At 46.2% G+C, this 19,105-nt stretch overlaps 1 protein-coding gene and 1 long non-coding RNA gene across 4 annotated transcripts in view; one reads left to right on the top strand and one right to left on the bottom strand.

The window, feature by feature from the left end:
- Nucleotides 1-19,105, bottom strand: part of FNDC1 (fibronectin type III domain containing 1) — a 112,361-nt gene that overhangs the window by 27,045 nt on the left and 66,211 nt on the right. For both annotated transcript variants that reach the window (XM_006051257.4, XM_045161905.1), the window contains 5 exons: nucleotides 15,167-17,815; nucleotides 13,235-13,335; nucleotides 10,995-11,106; nucleotides 9,712-10,107; nucleotides 613-681 (listed from right to left, as the gene is read on the bottom strand). In XM_006051257.4, coding sequence (XP_006051319.3) covers nucleotides 613-681; nucleotides 9,712-10,107; nucleotides 10,995-11,106; nucleotides 13,235-13,335; nucleotides 15,167-17,815 — 3,327 coding nt within the window. The remainder of the gene's footprint in view (nucleotides 1-612; nucleotides 682-9,711; nucleotides 10,108-10,994; nucleotides 11,107-13,234; nucleotides 13,336-15,166; nucleotides 17,816-19,105) is intronic.
- LOC123327631 overlaps nucleotides 15,836-19,105 on the top strand; it is a 3,458-nt gene continuing 188 nt past the window's right edge. The window contains exons 1-4 of one of the 2 annotated variants that reach the window (XR_006542254.1): nucleotides 15,836-15,971; nucleotides 16,404-16,547; nucleotides 17,217-17,279; nucleotides 18,950-19,105. The exon at nucleotides 18,950-19,105 is cut by the window's right edge and continues 188 nt beyond it. This is a non-coding gene — a long non-coding RNA (uncharacterized LOC123327631). The remainder of the gene's footprint in view (nucleotides 15,972-16,403; nucleotides 16,548-17,216; nucleotides 17,280-18,949) is intronic. The other variant, XR_006542255.1, reaches the window with a different exon arrangement.

Raw genomic sequence — 19,105 nt, forward strand, 5'->3', positions numbered from 1 at the left:
AGAGCCAAGAGGGGAAGCTGGAACTCAGTTAAACTAAGTCGTTTTTATTAATGTGTATGGGTGGTGCAGGGTTGTTCAGACTGAAGTAACTCCAGAATTTCCAAAAGAAGGAGGAGAAGGTTTGAGACGGAGGGAAGGGGGCTCAGGGGTCTTGTCTGGAGGCTGCATCTGTGTATCAAGCACACAGTTTTCCTCTGGATCAAATTTTTATGGGGCAAGGGGAGGTAACTTGGAAGGGGAGTACCACCACCCTTCTCTAAGTGTTGCCCTCCAGCCCCAAGTTCTGAGGGAAACAGAAATTGAGACCATCTACTTAGCCCACCTCAGCCTTCCCAGGTGGCTCAGTAGTAATGAATCTGCCTGCCAAGCCAGAAGTCACAGGAGACCCGGGTTCAATCCCTGGGTGGAGAAGATCCCTGGGAGAAAGGAATGGCTACCCACTCCAGTATTCTTGCCTGGAGAATTCCATGGACAGAGGAGCCTGATGGGCTAACAGTCCATGGGGTCTCAAAGAGCCAAACACGACTGAGCGACTGTGCACGCACTTAGTAAGGAACATCAGATTCTCTAATCAGAAAATACCCCCAATCATGTGCTTGGAATCAATCGTACCTTCATCATAGATGACGTACGCCTCTTCCGTGGGCACTGCCGTGTCGGTCTCCAGCCCCGAGAACTCATCTAGGAAGGAGAAGGCAAGGGCAGTCAGCCAATGCCCAGGGCTCTCTTCTCAGAATGGCGCCAAGGGCACGGCAATCCAGCCCCGTGCTGCTGGCTTCCGGGGGGATAAGCCTCCCCTGCCACGGCCGCCTCGGCTTCCTCAGGAGGAAGAGCCTCAGAACGCGGAGGGCTCGATACAAACGGAGAGTTTCTCTCTGCGCTCAGGGGGGTGCACTGGAAAAGACACCTCCCCAGCGCTCCCGACCCTCCAGCAGAGGGCGCTCTTCCCGACTTCTGAGGGGAGGAAGGCGGAGGGGGACGGAGGGGAGAGGGGGACGGAGAGGGGGAGGGGGGCAGGCGTGAGAACAGACATTCTCCAAGGGCAGGAAACTCCTTTTTTCATGGCCTTTGGTGGCTCAGACAGTAGAGAATCTGCCGGGAAGGCGGGAGAACCAGGTTCGATCCCAGGGTCGGAAAGAACCCCTGGAGAAGGGAATGGCTACCCACTCCAGTATTCTCGCCTGCTGCTGCTGCTGCTAAGACGCTTCAGTCGTGTCCGACTCTGTGCAACCCCATAGACGGCAGCCCACCAGGCTCCCCCGTCCCTGGGATTCTCCAGGCAAGAACACGGGAGTGGGTTGCCATTTCCTTCTCCAGTGCATGAAAGTGAAAAGTGAAAGTGAAGTCGCTCAGTCGTGTCCGACTCTTAGCGACCCCATGGACTGCAGCCCACCAGGCTCCTCGGTCCATGGGATTTTCCAGGCAAGAGTACTGGAGTGGGGTGCCATTGCCTTCTCCATTTTCTCGCCTGGAGAACTCCATGGACAGAGAAGCCTGAAGAGCTGCAAATCCATGGGGTGGCAAAGAGTCGGACACAACTGAGCGAGTCACACTTTGATTTTTCACTCATTCTCTCCATCCCCTGGTCTTGCCGCTCACATGATCCAGGTGCCCTCCTGCCTCTCTGTTCTATTCTGGCTTCACTGCTCCCTCTAAGCTTCCATCCCCTCTCAGTGAACCGGGAGATAAATCTGTAATGATTAGAACTTCTTAACTTGCCTATGAAGTTTGGAAATAATATCCCAATGATTACAAACATCTCTTTACAAACAAGTTGTATTTTACTTATAAAGCCACTAGATCTGCTATGACTACAAAATTATCCTATACATGCAATCTGTAGACTTTTATATGTGATTTTTTTTAATCTACCAGGAAGCCCTAATTATAAGAACCATTTTTCAAATGACTATTATTAATGGCTTCCCAGGTGGCTCAATGGGAAGCCCCGGTGGTTCAGCAGTAAAGACTCCACCTGCACTTCAGGGGACGCAGGAGGTGTGGATTTGATCCCTGAGTCAGGAATATCTCCGGAAGGAAGAAATGGCATCTCACTCCAGTATTCTTGCCTAAGAAACCGCATAGAAAGAGGAGCCTGGAGAGTTACAGTCCATGAAGTGAAGTGAAAGTCGCTCAGTCGTGTCCGACTCTTTGCCACCCCATGGACTATACAGTACATGGAATTCTCCAGGCCAGAATATTGGAGTGGGTAGCCATTCCCTTCTCCAGGGGATCTTCCCGACCCAGGGATTGAACCCAGGTCTCCCGCATAGCAGGCAGAGTCTTTACCAGCTGAACCATCAGGGAAGCCCAAGAATACTGGAGTGGTTAGCCTATCCCTCGGAGAAGGTAATGGCACCCCACTCCAGTACTCTTGCCTGGAAAATCCCATGGACAGAGGAGCCTGGTAGGCTGCAGTACATGGGGTCGCTAAGAGTCGGACATGACTGAGCGACTTCACTTTCACTTTTCACTTTCATGCATTGGAGAAGGAAATGGCAACCCACTCCAGTGTTCTTGCCTGGAGAATCCCAGGGACGGTGGAGCCTGATGGGTTGCCGTCTATGGGGTCGCACAGAGTCGGACACGACTGAAGCGACTTAGCAGCAGTAGCCTATCCCTTCTCCAGCAGATCTTCCCGACTCAGGAATCGAACCTGGATCCCCTGCATTGCAGGTGGATTCTTACCAGCTGAGCTACTAGGGAAGATCTTACAGTGCATAGGGGTCACGAAGGAGTCGAACACGACTTGGTGACTAAAAACAACAAAACTGATAAGAGCATGGATGAAAACTTGGTTCAAAAAAGTGAGTGATTGAAGCAAAAACAATTTTTTGCCTCCACAAGCTGGGTACTGCTTTAAGCAGAAGCTGTTTTGGGAAGATGGGAGGAAATCCATCTTTGGGGGAGGAAGACAGATGCAGCTAAAAAAGAAGATCCTTTCTCTGCAGTTGGTGAAATATTGAGGCAAAAGATTTCCTAACTCAAAAAAAAAAAAAATTCAGAAGAATTCCTTCACTTCCTTTGACCTGAAGCCACAGCAAATTATACAGAACTTTCAATCCAAGGCACACTTAAGAGGCAGAGAGGGTGAGTGAGGAGACAGGAAGCAGGAAGTGGGGTGCATCACATGCTTTCGGGGCATCGGGCACTGTCGGGTATATATTGAGTTAATCCTCACATAAATCTCCAGATACGTGGGGTTGATTACACCCACTTCTCAGCCAAGGACACCAAGGATTTATAACATGCCTGGAGTCACACAGCTGGTAAAGGACAAAGAGCTAAAACAGAACTGAACTGCAAGGCCTTGGCTCCAAAGACTTTATGCTTCATCAAACTGCCTCCACTGTTTAAAAGTTGGACGAACCAGTCTTTTTGCTTGTAAACCTTTGGGCTTCATTAGAATCATCATTCTGCAGCATAATGAAGGGGGAATTGAACTAGAAAAGTATATAAACCTCCTTCACTAAAAAATTACAAGCACCAATTTTGAATTTTGTTTATGGTTAGGAAATAACTGATCATTCCCCTGAAATAGTCCAATAGAATCCTTCTATTAGGCTTTTTTGAGCCTACTTCGAATAACTTCATGAATGTGGTCCTGCCAGAACAACTCCACCAGCGGAGGACAGTGGCGACCTCGCCTCGCCTATCCGGCCCCTCTGGGATTGTAGTGAAAAGCCCTGTAGACACCGGAGGCCCATGAGATGCATCCCACCTGCCTCACCATGGAGGTGGTGATGCTGGGTGTGTTCTGACGTGGCCAGCAAATGTCAGCAAGAGAGGTTGTAAGAGATCCACCCTTCAGGATGTGCATTTTGAGAAAAATGACTAGACAAGATTTTTTTTTTCAGTTCATTCCAATGTCAATATGCCTGAATCCAAGAGGAATTACTTCTGGGCTGGTTTAAATCAGAGTTTTCAAGTTCACATCACCTAACATTTGGGGTTATCTTGCTGTTGTTTTCCATGACACCATTTTCTTTCCTTCATTAACTTTCATGAACGTAGTCCTCTTGTGGCTTATTATCAGCTCAGAGTCATTTCATTTCATTATTATTTTTGGTCAGGTCAGAATGAATAAATGGTACAATTGCTGCAGCCCAGAGTGAATGAGAAAGAGGGTGAGTCTAGGGTCTCCTCCATGGATTCCTGATACTAAGTACAATTCCTTAAGGAGCTGAAGCATTCTGGTCCAGCACCAGACCAAAGAAACCACGCCCTTCACCTGTGAACTTGGATCACTTCTTGAGACGAGTAACAGTTGAGTCTTCTAGCAAAAGTAAACACCCTACTGAGTGATTTAGTGCTCCTTTTTTTTGTTTTAAAACCAAATAAAGTCAGAGATAATTTTTCTAAAATAGCACCATCTTGATTCCAAGTCAAAGAAACTTCCAGCTGTAATGAAACAGATTTACTTTTTTTTTTTTTTTTTTGAAAAGCTGACCCTCAGAATTTGCCCCACCTGAATGCCAATTTGGAGTATCTGGAGCTACATATAACTGAATGTTTTTAAGCCAACCCAAAATCGATGTCAAAAGCTTCCACCTCTTCACATAATAGTAGCAGCCAGCCACCAACCATGTGGTACAGTTTATATATGTATATTTTTTGAGTGGTTTTATCCAAACGGTTGTGAAATTTAAAAAAGAAAGTACAAAATGTTTGGGTCTTAGTTCCAGAGATACATTTAAAAAAAAAAAACTTGTTAAAGTAGATTCTCATTAAAACTTTGGAGAGACGGTAAATTACAGTCATTTGAAACCCAAGGATATTTGCAAATTATTTCATTGGTCCAGCTCAAGTGAACTTTCAATTATTCTCTTTGTATTTTCTGTCTTGCGAGTGAGCTGTGGCAGGAGAGAACTGTTTTCCGTAATGACTGATGTTCTTCTAAAGCATGCCCCCAGGTCATGTTACAAATTGTTGAAGATGTTCAGCTGGCTCATAACATTTCCAAACACACACGATACCATCAGATCCGCTGTCAAAATGGAACCTGAAAAACAAGCATCACTGGTAAAAAGACTTCTCAAAAGACTCTCTACCTTCTCCGTTAGAAAACGGAGCATGCCTATGGCTTAGGGTATGGTATAGATACCCAAAGATGCATAATTGGGTACCACAAGCAATCTGAGATGAGGCAGAGGATGCTGTCTCTACTGCAAGGAGTTTATGACTTAATAGAGAAGTCATAGCAAGCAAAAAATTGTGCATGTGTGTGTGTATGTAAAGAGAGAAAGGGTGTCAATACACTAGAAACAAACATATGATATGCATCTATGCATACAGGAATATGTATAACTAGGATATCTAGAAAAAGATGCTTAAATTACTGAATAATTTAATGACACAAGGTTATTCCCAGAACACTGTTAAAGCAGCGTTTTCAAGGAAAAGAGGGTACTGACATAACCAGGAGAGTAAAGACTAAGATATTTGAAAAGATGATTTTTAAAATTGGAGGGCTAGAAACCTAAAAGCTCATCGACAGAGGAATAGATAAAAAAGATGTGGTATATATATATATATATATATATATATATATATATATATAAAAGAATATTACTCAGGCATTAAAAAAAAATGAAATCCTGCAGTTTGCAGCAACATCAATAGACCTGGAGAGTGTCAAACCCAGTGAAGTCAGTCATACAGAGAAGGAGAAACCCTGTATGACATCCCTTATATGTGGGATCTAAAAAGAAATGATACAAATGAACTTACAAATGATTCAAAGGAAAATGAACTCATGGCTGCCAGGGGTGGCAGGCTGGGAAGGGAAGGGATAGTCAGGGAGTTTGGGATGGTTATGTACACACTGCTATAGTTATTAATACAATGGATAACCAGCAAGGACTTATTGTACAGCACATGGAACTCTGCTCAATGTTATGTGCCAGCCTGCATGGGAGGGGGTTTTGGGGGAGTATGGACACATGTACATGTATGGCTGAGTCCCTTCGCTGATTGCCTGAAATTACCACAACATTGTTAACTGGCTATACTCCAATATAAAATAAAAGTTTAAAAAAAATTGGAGGGCTAAAAAGAAAATGTTAGGATTTTGCCAACAGAAGGTAATGACAAATGGTTGGCTAGCTGGGGGCTGAGAAGGGGAGTCTCAGAAGGGCAGGTATTCTCACAGTGATCACAGCAGAGGGTCTAAGTCAGCATCCTTATAACAATTTCAGGTGAGTAGGCTGTAAAGTGCCATGGCCAAAATGCACTTGGTAAAAAGCACATGTGTGTACACATGGAACCCAAGCACCTGTGAGTGTACACTGTAGACCGAAGTACAGTTGTTCCTCGATGTACACAGGTAATTGGCCCAGAGGCCCCTGTGAATTGGCCCAGAAGCCCCTGTGAATACCAAAATCCATGGATGCTCAAGTCCCTCCTATAAAATAGTGTAGTACAAGGAATCCAAGCTATGATGGCTAGAATAAAAAAACAGATAATAACAAGTGCTGGTGAAGATGGAGAGGAACCGGACGCCTCATACGTTTCCGGCGGGGAATGAAAATAGTGCAGCTGCTATGGACAACAGTTTGGTGCTTCCTCAAAAAGTTAAACATAAAGCAAATATCGTATATTAACACATACATATGAAATCTAGAAAAACGGTACTGATGAACCTACGTGCAGGACAGGAACAGAGACATAGACATAGAGAACAGACTTACGGACACAGCAGGGGAAGGAGTGGGTGGGATGAATTGAGAGAGTAGCATGGAAATATATTCATTATCTTATGTAAAACAGATAGCTAGTGGGAAGCTGCTGCATTATACAGGGAGCTCCACTTGGGATTCTGTGATAACCTAGCGAGGCAGGATGGGGTGGGAGGTGGGGTGGAAGGTTCAAAAGGGAGAGGACATATGTATGATTCACACTGTTGTGTGGCAGAAACCAATACAACATTGTAAAGCAATTATCCTCCCATTAAAATTTTTAAAAAAGTAGTAGGGAAAAAATTTAAACAAAGAGTTACCAACCAACAAAACAACTCTACAGAAGAGAATTAAAAACAGATATTCAAAAGAAAAAAAACATGTACACAAATGTTCACAGCAGCATTATTCATAATAGACAAAAGGCAGAAACAACCCAAATGTCCATCAACTGATAAACGGATAAAATGTGGTCTTTCCACACAATGGAGTATTAGTCAGCAATAAAAGGAAAGAAGTACAGATAACTTGAAAACAAATTATGCTAAGTGAAAGAAGCCAGACACAAAACGACACATTTCACATGGGATTCCATTTACACAAAATGTCCAGAACAGACAAATTGAGAGATAGAAAGGAGACGAGCAGCTCCTGGAGCTGGGAGGGGCAGGGATGGGGAGCGACTACTAATGCGTGTAAGGTTTGTTCGGGGGGTGATGAAAATATTCTGGGACTTGATAACAGTGAGAGTCACACAACTCTACGAATATGCTAAAGTCTTTAAAACTTTAAAAGGGTGAACTTTATGGCATGTGATTTTTATGTCAGGAAAGCTATTGTTAAAGATGTTTTTTCATAAATAGAAACAACTATGATTAGAAATAATATTAGGAAGAAAATATTTAATGAAATTGTTAGTGGAGCAGCAGAAATGAAAAAGGAAGGTAAGCCATAGTGAAGTATTTGTAAATAATAAATTATAGCCATACAATTAAGATATATTACTCTCCCCAAATTTAACTTTTTCCAAGACTTTGTCCTTATTTTCAAAATGCTGTCTAGAGGTAAACTATTACTAACCCTTAGACACTAATTTGGCTTAGGCTAGGCTATCAGACAAATGCACAGGAATAAAGTAAAAAATATACATCTCTATCAAGATTTGCAAAGAAAAGAAGAAACAAAAATATCAAGAATCTGACTTTCATGGCAACTAAAAGTCAAAAATTACAAAGTAAATGAAAAGAAATGAAAAGACCTACATAAAAGCTAAAAGAAAATGTAAAATAATAATAATAGCAGTAGTAATTAGAACAAAATCCAAACAGCCACTCTTCTGTTTATAACCTATTAGTAAAGAAATATCTGTTCTAATCATACTTCAATTAAATAATAGCCACACCAGTGTATGCTGAAGAAGTCAAGGAAAGTACAAGATACTTTCATACCAGAAACCCAAAGGTAAATTCAAATTTGTACTCACTTTTCATTGGTGGTGTGAGAATTTTCTTCCTGATTGTCCTCTTCTTCATATGTGCCTGTTCTTTGGTGTGAATTTTTCAGATACATCAGATGTTCCTGTTCATTTGGAACTTTTTCGTGGAAAGACTAATTTCAAACAGAATTCTCAATCTGGAGACAGCATTCACGTTCAGATTGAATGACGGTGTGCTACGAATTCAGGGCACGCATGTGATTCCTGAAATGAAGGGTCTTCACTCTGCACTAGCTTAAAAAGACAGAAGTTTTACAGCCTGCATGGCAATTCATTTCAACCTGAGGGAAAGGAGACGAATTTGCCTTCTGGAAAGTGAAGTTGCTCAGTCGTGTCCGACTCTTTGTGACCCCATGGACTGTAGCCTATCAGGCTCCTCCATCCATGGGATTTTCCAGGCAAGAGTGCTAGAGTGGATTGCCATTTCTTTCTCCAGGGGACCTTCCTGACCCAGGAATCGAACCCGGGTCTCCCGCATTGCAAGCAGATGCTTTACCGTCTGAGCCACCAGGGAAGACCTGCCTTCTGAAGCCTGAGGCAAATACAGATGACCTCCCCCAAGCAGCGCGAACAGGGATAGCATCTCGGCTCCACCGTGACTTGGCCCAAAGTGCCCCCAGGTTCCGTTCCTTAGGGGAGCAATGGGGGGGGGGCGTGGTTCTCAGTAAGAAGACACAGCAGGGGCACAGGAGAGCTGGGACTGGGTGTCCCAGATCAGGAAAGGGCTCAGTCTTAGCCAGTGGACAGCGCCGCTCCCATGAGAGCCAAGTCATGTAAGCATAAGCATTTTTCAAAGGCAAAGAAGTGAAAGTGTTAGTTGTTCAGTTATGTCTGACTCTTTGCAATCCCATGGACTGTAGCCCACCAGGCTCCTCTGTCCATGGAATTCTCCAGGCAAGAATACTGGAGTAGGTTGCCATTGCCATCTCCAGGGGATCTTCCTGACCCAGGGATCAAACCCGGGTCTCCTGCACTGCAGGCAGATTCTTTACCGCCTGAGGGATTGCTGTTCAAACATGCTTGGGAAATACTACTATTCTTGGAAATTCACAGTGAAACTATTCAGTGTCCAACAGTCAGAGTCCAACAGTCAGAAATTCCTTTAACTTTGTCTGAATCACATAGCTAATTACAGAACCTTTTTTCTAAATTATTATTATAACAAGTACTAATCTACTAATGGAAATGGCAACCCACCCCAGTATTCTTGCCTGGGGAATCCCATGGACAGAGGAGCCTGGCGGGCTACAGACCATAGGGTCTCAAAGAGTCAGACATGACTGAAGCAACTTGGCATGCACACACAATCTACTAATATCCAGTGGAATACACTTTGGGAAACGCTGGTCCAAACTAACAGTGTCTCATGTTTCAGACAAATTTTTGACTCGGGTGGGGACAAGGGTTGCCAGATAAAACAGAGGAAGCCCACTTAGATCTGAAGTTGTGTGCCTACTCACCACACCCGGCAGGCTCTGCAACACCCCCTCTGAAATGCCACTCTACCACCTGAGTTATCAACAGAACGAAGACAGTTACCTTCCTCAGGGTAGCACTCAGGGACCCCACGTGAGCCCATTATGAGGTTGCCATCTTTGTCATGCCGTTCCAGGGTCCCGGGGGGACAGGTGGGGATAGGGGTTGTGGGCTCCGGGGTGGTGGTGGTGGTTCTCCGGGTCGTGGTTCGGGTGGTCGTTGGGCGAGTGGTGGTGGTGGTGGGCCGAGGGGTCGTGGTGGGCCGAAGGGTGGTGGTGGTGGGTCTCGTGGTTGTGATGGGGGCGCGGGTGGTTGTTTTTATGACCTCCAAGCCCACCAGAGGCTTGCCTCCAAGACTCAAAATGGGCTTATCCTGGGCATTGGCCAAGGGTTTGGCATGGCGCCCCTGTCCGAAGAGCGGGAGGCCGTCGGGGCTCACCACGGGAGTCCCTCCCAGATCTGAAACAAAAGCAAATAAAAGCTGTGCAGCCAGGTGAAACAACCCAGGGAAGTAAAAAGCAAGTGGAAAGTATCTTCTCAATGTCTTATATTCTATAATTAATAAAAGGCAAAGAAATAATGAAAAGGATACCAGCTGAGGTCACACACAGTACCTGCTACTATCCAGAAACTTCTGGGCCTTTTATATTGTCCATTACTCTGCACTAGCTTATAAAAGTATATAAATACCTCATTACCTGCAATAACTCTAAGTCTCTAGGAAGGAAAGTGATTCTTTCCCTGTGCTTACTCCTACCACTACGGACTTAAGTGTTACTTTGGACCAGTGGTAGCAAAGTTATTCTGCAAAGAGCCGGAGAGTAAATATTTTAAGCTTTGTGTTGCCTCTATTCAACTCTGCCACTGCAGAACAAAAAACATAGACAGTAAACCAAGAAACGCATGTTTCTGAGTTCCAAGAAACCTTCGTGTATGGAGAGTGAACTATGAATGTAATATAATCTTCACATGTCACAAATATTATTCTGTGATTTTTTTGGCAATCATTTAAAAACATAAAAGCTATTCTGAACTCACAGGCTATACAAAAACAGGCAGCAGGCAGGGTTTGGCTTTAGAAGTGGTATTGCTGAGGTCTGCTCTGGACTGCCCAATCCCAAGAATGAAGTCAAGAGCCACCTCCTCTAGATGGTGGAGTCTGTAGGAAGACAGCTGGATCAGGGAAGAAGCTAAGCTCCACCCCTTCCAAGGCACCTCATCTCCATGAGGTTAATGTAACTGGACCAAGGGCCCCCATTAAAAATGAGGAAAAGGAGGAAGAGAGAAGTTGTTACGCTTCAGATGACTCAGGGCACTTTTGTTCCATGAGGACCATTCTCACTTACCCACAATGGTTCGACCATCTCCGCCTAGTTTAATCCGGAGAGGATTTCCTTGTGAATCTTGTAGGTACCTTCCTTCTGCGTTTAATACTAACCCACGATCAAGGTCCACAACCTAAATCCATGACACAGATTAAAGGATATATTGAACATTTCAAAATACATATTAATCCAACTACATGAATATAGACAAATAGGAAACATTATTTTTGTCAGCATCATTCATAAGGTATAATAGGAACAAAGTACAAAACAGTCATATTTCATAATTGTTTATCCATATAACAATTGTTTCAAGTTTTCTCAAATATTCAAAAGATGTTCAAAATACATTTACCATTGAGTATATTGTATGTCAAAAGCAGGAAATGACCTAGGTGTTTATCAATGGAGAAAAGAGATTAAATAAATCATGTCCCATCCATACAGTGAAATACTGTGAAGCCAGTGAAAAGGATTTGGAAATTCTGAATTTATCATGAGATATCCTGATGCAGACTTAGATTAAGGACTGATTATTTTGCAAAATGAAGTATATTCACTTGTATATATAAGCTTAAAAGTGTAGAGAGAAAATTCTGGACAGATATATCCCAAACTATTAATAGTGGTTGTTTCTGAGAAGTGATCTGGGATGCTTATTATCTTTTTATATATTTCTGAATTGTTTTAATTTCTTGCCATGAACAAAACAGGTTTCCATTTTGCTGTGTGTTAAAAATCAAAGTTGTTATATCAAAACCAGTTTCATTTGTAATTAGCCTAATATAGCACACATGAAAAAAATTTCATGCTCTAAGGAATTATACAACTTGGACAAAAAGTATTATTATTTCTGTTAAGAAACAACTCATGTGCCACACTGATGATTCTCAGAATATGGTCCTGGGCCAGCTTCCCCAACCTCGCCTGGAAACGTGTCAGATATGAGAATTACCTGGCCTGAACCAAACCATATTGACAAGCCCTCAGGGAGTCTGATGCCCATCAGTGTTTGACAACCATGACTTTGAACAATCGAGTCACTGGAGGAACCCCCGCAAGCAGGCCACTTGTCGGGAACTATCTCAGTAATTAAAACTTACATAAATAAACCCTACTTTCGAAATCTACTCCATACAGTTTCAATTCAAAATTGTTTACAATGACACTTTGCTTTCATATGTATTCTTCCTTCTATAAATTTCTGTACCTTTGAGAAATGACAAAATGTATTTTGAGGCCACCTGTGACTGAAAATTCTTTGAAGTTCATCAATATGTTTTCCTAAATCTTACAGCTATAAGTGAGAAATTTTGACTGGGAATTCTACTATGAATAATTTTTTGATTCTTTGAAAAAATATTTTAAATCTCTGAACATTCTAAGTGTTCTGTCCATCACCCTCAACCCACCAAAAACTCCTAAACATTTACCTTAACCCTAGGAAGTTAAAGTCATTTAGCTTAAACATACATAAAGTACTAATACTTATTTTTTATTTCAGTCAAACAAAAATTGTTGGAAGATTTAAAAGGTGATCTGATAAAAACTGCCTATTTGATCTGGAGATTTTTGTTTTGGTTCAGTTGTTTTTATCCTGCTTCCTTTTATGAAGGATTTGAGATAATTTACAGAAAATATGTATTCTGTTTAATCAAACCATAAAGAAAAAATAAAATAAAGCTAGCAGGAATGGGAAAACAGAAATTCACTGGAGAGGCTGTGCCTCAGGTTCTGTCTGACTGGTTGGCCTAAAGATTTATGTGACCTTCTTAACCAGTCAAGAAGAAGGGGAACAAATGCCCACCAGTATCAGTTCAGTCGCTCAGTCGTGTCTGACTCTTTGCGACCCCATGAACTGCAGCACACCAGGCCTCCCTGTTAATCACCAACTCTTGGAGTTTACCCAAACTCATGTCCACTGAGTCAGTGATGCCATCCAACATCTCATCCTCTGTTGTCCCCTTCTCCTCCTGCCTTCAATCTTTCCCAGCATCAGGGTCTTTTCCAATGAGTCAAATGAGTCAGTCAAATGCCCATGCCTGACCTAATTAGCTATGAGAAGAAAGCAAAGTAGTTCTTAGGAGAATCAAAGCCTGTTCTGAGCACTGGAAGAAATAATTTAGTATAAGTATACTGACATACAAGTGGTTAAAACTAGAGAAAAAAAGACGGCTTCATTTTCTATTACACAACGCCCACCATTTTTCTCTTCCCAACAGCATGAAAACAACTGGTATGTGTAAAGAAGTTTACCCTACCCACTTTGTTCCTTGAGGGCCATTGATAATTCTTTGTCCACTTGGTTTTCCATTACTACCAGCAAGTACTCTCCCTTCTCCATTTGGTCTTCCGTTATAACCTACAAGTTCCCAAACAAACAAAAAATACAGAACCTGGTAAATTCAACACTCCTGGAAAGTTGGCTTCATACCACCCTGTAAGTAGTAACATATCATTTCAAACAGAAACACTAAACAGAATTTTGAACCAATAGCTCAAATATATCAGCTAAAGATCGACTGAAACTGTGACTCCTACATGACAAATAAGAATGTCCGTGAAGAGCATGGTACACAGTTTTTTACAATATTGGGGGAATGAGAGGGTTTGGCCTAAGTAAAATTTCCAGGTAAAGTTTAAGACCGTAGTAGTTGTAGCTTTATTTTAGCCAGCTGGAAGGTGGAGGGAGGGAGAGTTAGAAGGACAGGGAAAATTCTCTCTGACATCTATGAGATACCGTGCTGCTCTCCTCAGCAGATTATACTAAATACAACCACCGTCTACAGCTGACTCGTGTCTAGATCATCCATCGCCGAGTATAAACACACAGTCCTGACTCAAAGCTTGCTGACTTCAGTGGGGCCACAGAAGGATTTGCTCAGAGAGGAGGTAGCAGGCCCTTTAATTGCTATCTAGCTGTTCCTTGCACCTGCCCTCTCTCTTCATCTCCTGCCCTTTCTGATCACCTGCAGCTTGGTTGAGGCCTCTGCTGGAAACATCTGTTCTAGCTTGGCCCACCGGATAAATTGCCTGGGCTTCTCGACAGCTATTTGCAGGTCAGAGACATTTCTCTCACTCAAACAGTTAATGAAAATTAAGAATTTATTGACTTTTTTACTATATACAAGGGAATGTGAGTTTTACATCTATTATTGGGGTGTTAGGTTTGCATAAAACAGTCCATTTTAATGGAAAACTGACCTCCTCGTGGGGGCACTGTTCTAGGGCTTTACATTGAGCTAAATTAACAGTATATTGCATGGATTAACAACTACTAATACAGTTAATCAAGAATGTTCTATTATGCCCCGAATCCATGCAAGGGGAGCACAAGGCACCACTTAACCAAATGCAGATTTCAGGTAAATACCTTAGCTCCTGCCCTGGGGTCCACGTAGACTCCAGCTCACAGCTGTCTACATTCTGTCCAAAACCTAAGTCACACATCAGTAAGTTACTTCTCTGTGTGACCATCGACCATTGTCTTTCACAGTCTTTTCTGGAGGTTTTAAACAACATTCACTGATTGCAACATCTTAGCAATCCTCACCCAAGACATTTGAGTTTGTCCCCAGATATTTTTAGCTGAGAGGTTTATATGCAGAATAACCAGAACAAGTTCCAGCCTCCACAGGAACTAATCCTTCCTGTGGATTCCCTAATACCCCCTGGGACAAGAACAACCTAAAACATAGGAACCTGAGTATGGCATCATGGCTGTGACACACGTTCACAGATTTAGATCTTAAGGAACTCAAAGAAGCGCAATGGGACAGCAATGGCAACCCACTCCAGGATTCTTGCCTGGAGAATCCCATGGACAGTGGAGCCTGGCGGGCTACCGTTCACCAGGCAGGAAAGAGTCGGCCACGACTGAGCACACACACACACACACACCTACCAGAGGGTTGTGGAGTCGGTGTTGGGATTGGAACGGCCGCTCAGCCACCTCCTAGCTGTCTGACCTCCAGCAAGCCACTCAGACCCCTAAACCCCGGCTTCCTCATCTGAAGACCCGGGAAGCGATGCAAATCCAGGAGAAGGTTACCAGGATAAGATCGCGTTTACATCTCAAAGCTCCTAAACCAATGCTTAGACTGAGCAGATGCTCAGTAAGATAAAAGGTTCTAGGAATTGCTACGAACCCTGCTGAGAACTGTCAAGACAACGTTCAGGTAAAAACAACTCACCTGGTCTCGAAGGGGGTCTCACCGGCGCGCGTGAGAACGGGTTCCGGAACCTGGAGTTCATCATCCGCTGGCGCAAGGAGAGCATCGGGGTGGTGGGGGCGGACGGGGCGGGCGCGCGCGTCGTGAACCGCGGCGGCGCGGAGGTGCCCACCGTGGGGCTTGGGCTGGTGGCGGGGCTGCGAGCGGGCTGTCTGGGCGGGAGGTGCGAGGCTCTCGGTGAGCTGCCCGCAGGTGGAGAAAGAGGCCGCTTCACTGGGGTGGCGTTCTCGTCGTGCGGGGAGCCCACCCTGGGGGGCGCCAGCACAATGGCTGGCTCCGTCTCCCCCTTAGCGAGGGTCCCGTCCACGTGTTTGCCGCCCCTGGGGCTGAAGGAGGAGGGCCACTTCGGAGCAGAGGAAGACTGCGGGTCCTTGTCCTTTCCTCTCTTAAAGAACATCACGTCGTCATTCTCCTCCTCGGCTGACACCGACTGCTGCGATTTGGACGGCAGGGGCTCCCTTTTGGCTGGCGAGGCCTGGGACGCCCCGTCCTTCCTGCCCGCCCACTGGGGGCCTACTCTGCCCGGGACCCTGGTGCGGGCGTGGGGGTGCAGGCTGCCGGGCCTGCCCGCGGGCCTGCGCAGGTGACCATCGCCCGCGCTTCCTGCCTGAGCGTCCACCTGGCGGTGCTTGGGAAGCGACGGGGTGGCGTCCTTGGCACCGGCCGAGTACGCGGGCGCTCGGACGCCCCCGGTCCCCGTTTCTGTGCTGTCATCGTCCAGATTCCGGGGAGACGCCGCGCGGGAGGACTGTCCGCCTCTGGACGGGTAAGAGTCTGAGAAGGAGGCGCTTTCCTGCGACGTGGGGTGCGGACGGCCAGCCTCGGAGGGGAACGCAGGCTGGGGTCTGGAAGGTGGACGCCCCACTTCCTTGCTCCGTGGGCCGTGGGGTTGTGGCTGGGACGCCGGGACGGCCGAGGAGGGTGACTTTTCCAGAGCAGCGGACCCAGCACCCATCCTTTGGGGCCCCGTGGGCCCCTGGTGGTGCGGGGACCGTGGCGCAGGTGGCTGGCCACCCCGCTGCGTTTGGGGAGACCCTCCCTCCGCACCGGCGTCTGTGCTCTGCTGCGTATCCTGAGCCTTAGAGGACAGAGGTTTGGCCTGAGGGGGGACCCCAGCCCAAGTGCCCGTGGATTTGGGGTTCTCTGGGAGGGGCTCCTTCCGCTGCAGGCTCGCCCCTCTCTGGGGGCCTCTTCTCAGATGGTCCGCGCCCCGGGAGGCAGGCTGCCTGGAGGATGAAGACACGTGATGGTTCACCACGGTGGCAGGAAGTGGCTTTTCGTCTTCAGCCTCCTCTTCGCTGTCTTCTTGGCCTCCAGGGCCGCGCCGATGGTCAGAAGCTGGGTGAGAATCCACCCTCGGGTGAACCCGGGGGGATGCGGTGGACGGAGGGGAGCTGGAGGGGTGCAACCGGGGTCCCCGGCCATTGCCAAACCTGTGTGGATATCTGCCGTGGGCCGCGAAAGGTCTGTTTCTGAGCGAACTGAAGTGTCCAGAGACCGGCGGGCCTGCGGGCAGCCGGGACCTAAACGTTGGGGCCGTGGCTGCAGCCGGCCTCCCTCGCTCTTCCGTATCACTGTCACCATTGCCATTGGAGTCGCCTGCTCCCTCAGAGGCCTGTGTCCTCGAGGACGGCCGGATGGACCCTGACGGCGCGTTGGACCTGGCGGCCGGGGCATCCTGACCATTCTTCCAGCCCAGGGAGAGCGGAGACCCGGGCTGTGGTTCGGTGATCAGGAGCCGAGATGACCCCCCAGGAGATGGAGAAAGTCTCGAGGGTGGGGCTGAGGCCCTGGAACCTTCCTCCCTATCCTCTGAGTGGGGTGCCCTCCGGGCAGGCAGGGCTGGTCTTGTGCCATGGTGCGCCGCGCTTCGGTCGCGCAGGGCGCTCCAGGCCGGGTGGCGGCCGGATGACAGGGCCGGCCGAGCGTGCGCCGCGCTCTTGCCGGGCAGGTGTTCCGACAGGGCGTCCTTGGCGGGCGGAGAGCGAGCGGTGGTTTCCTCCTCCTCTAGACCCACTGAGTCATTGTCGGTAGAGCTGGAAGGCCGGCCAGTGGAGGGTCCCCCAGAAAGGCGGTGAGTGCTGCTCTCGAGGGGTGGACGGGAGGCAGGAAAAGATGCAGATGCGGAGGGGGGCGCCCCCGGACGAGGGTGGGAGGTGGGCGAGGAGCCGCGCTGGTCCATGCCTTCCTTTCGCGGCAGCATGGGAGTGCGGGCTCTCACTGGAGTCCTCCCAGCAGCAAGGAACGGGTGGACAGGTCTACTTGGTGGCCTCTGCTGGGACTTCTGGCCTTGGGTCTCTGGGGGCGAGGTTGGTGGGTCCCCGCGGGAATCTGGTTCCTCTTCCTCAGTGATTTCTGTGGACTGAAGACCCGAACCTCCATTCTTCCTGGGGGGAAGCTGGGCTTTTCTGAGCAGTCCACCGTTAGCTAATATTTTGTTCTTTAAGTCGAGTAGTGGGCTCTTGACATTTCTCCCTTGGGGAGAAACAGGCAAGTGAGTATGTTTTGAGGGAGCTGGCACTTTAGGAGATGAGGAAGGCTCAGGCTTTTCAGGTTTGTGCTGATCTTCCGTGTCTGTTTTCTGTTGAACGTCAGACTCACTGGTAGGGGCTGTAACAGATTTTAAAGAATTTGCTGTCAAAGAAGCAATCTGAAAGATGTGTGATGAAAAATTATTAAGATGGCAGTATGGAGGTGCCGAACACTAGTAATAAAACTGATAACTTCTCCTCCTTTAGACACTAGACACTTGTTTTCTCAACTATAGCAATCTCCTTTCAAGTTCTAGTTTGCTTTAACAATATAGTCCTTTTATTGCCATGCCCTTTTCCAGGGGATCTTCCCAACCTAGGGATCGAACCCAGGTCTCCCACATTGCAGGAAGATTCTTTACAGTCTGAGCCACGAGGGAAGCCTCAATAACTTTTAAAGTTCTATTTTGCTTTAAGCAATATAGTCCTAGAGAATATGTGTGCTGAGTTTCTATAAATTGAATCGGGCTGTGCCACAGCTTATTTGAAGGAATTCTGAAATGAGTGCATTGAAGCAATCCATTGAGTTCATAACTACAAAATCTTATATCAGATCAGATCAGTCACTCAGTCGTGTCCGACTCTTTGTGACCCCATGAATTGCAGCATGCCAGGCCTCCCTGTCCATCACCAACTCCCAGAGTTCACTCAGACTCACGTCCATCGAGTCAGTGATGCCATCCAGCCGTCTCATCCTCTATCGTCCCCTTCTCCTCCTGCCCCCAATCCCTCCCAGCATTAGAGTCTTTTCCAATGAGTCAACTCTTAATATAACTGTCAAGATATTACAAATGCATTATAGCTGTTCCTTACAATGTAGGCAAGAAATACACATAAGCCTGGCACAGAATGTTCAATGATCTGTACTTAAAGTTATATGCAGATGTGTTGTGTGTAATTTGCAAATGACTGGGGTGAGTTACACATTTGTCATTTTTGAGGCATTACAAAGACTTCCCTATTCCTCATAACATGTCCTTACTTGCTTTTTTATGACTTAAAATCCCTTTAATGATGGATACATTTGTAATCCCACAATAAAGCTTAAAATAAAAAGACCCCTGGGATAGGCAAAACATTATATTATGTGAACCCTACAATTTACTCTTTTTGGAGACCAGGGTTGAATGCAGGAAAAGGATGCTGTCAGGGGAGAAAGATTTATATAGATAGTGCTGGGGAATCCAGAGAGAGCAAACTTCATTTATTTCAGCTGTTTGAAGATAGAATTGCAGTAGACTATGGATCCTCACAGCATATAAGGAAGGAGAGAGCTACCAACATCTGTTGCAAGCTCAGAGAAGCAGGAAGGAAAATACAGCCCACTCCAGTTTTGGACTTTATTGACCTGCTGGGTTTTGATACTGAG

The sequence above is a fragment of the Bubalus bubalis genome, chromosome 10 (genome assembly GCF_019923935.1).
Source record: "Bubalus bubalis isolate 160015118507 breed Murrah chromosome 10, NDDB_SH_1, whole genome shotgun sequence".
In the NCBI taxonomy this organism is placed as follows: domain Eukaryota; kingdom Metazoa; phylum Chordata; class Mammalia; order Artiodactyla; family Bovidae; genus Bubalus; species Bubalus bubalis.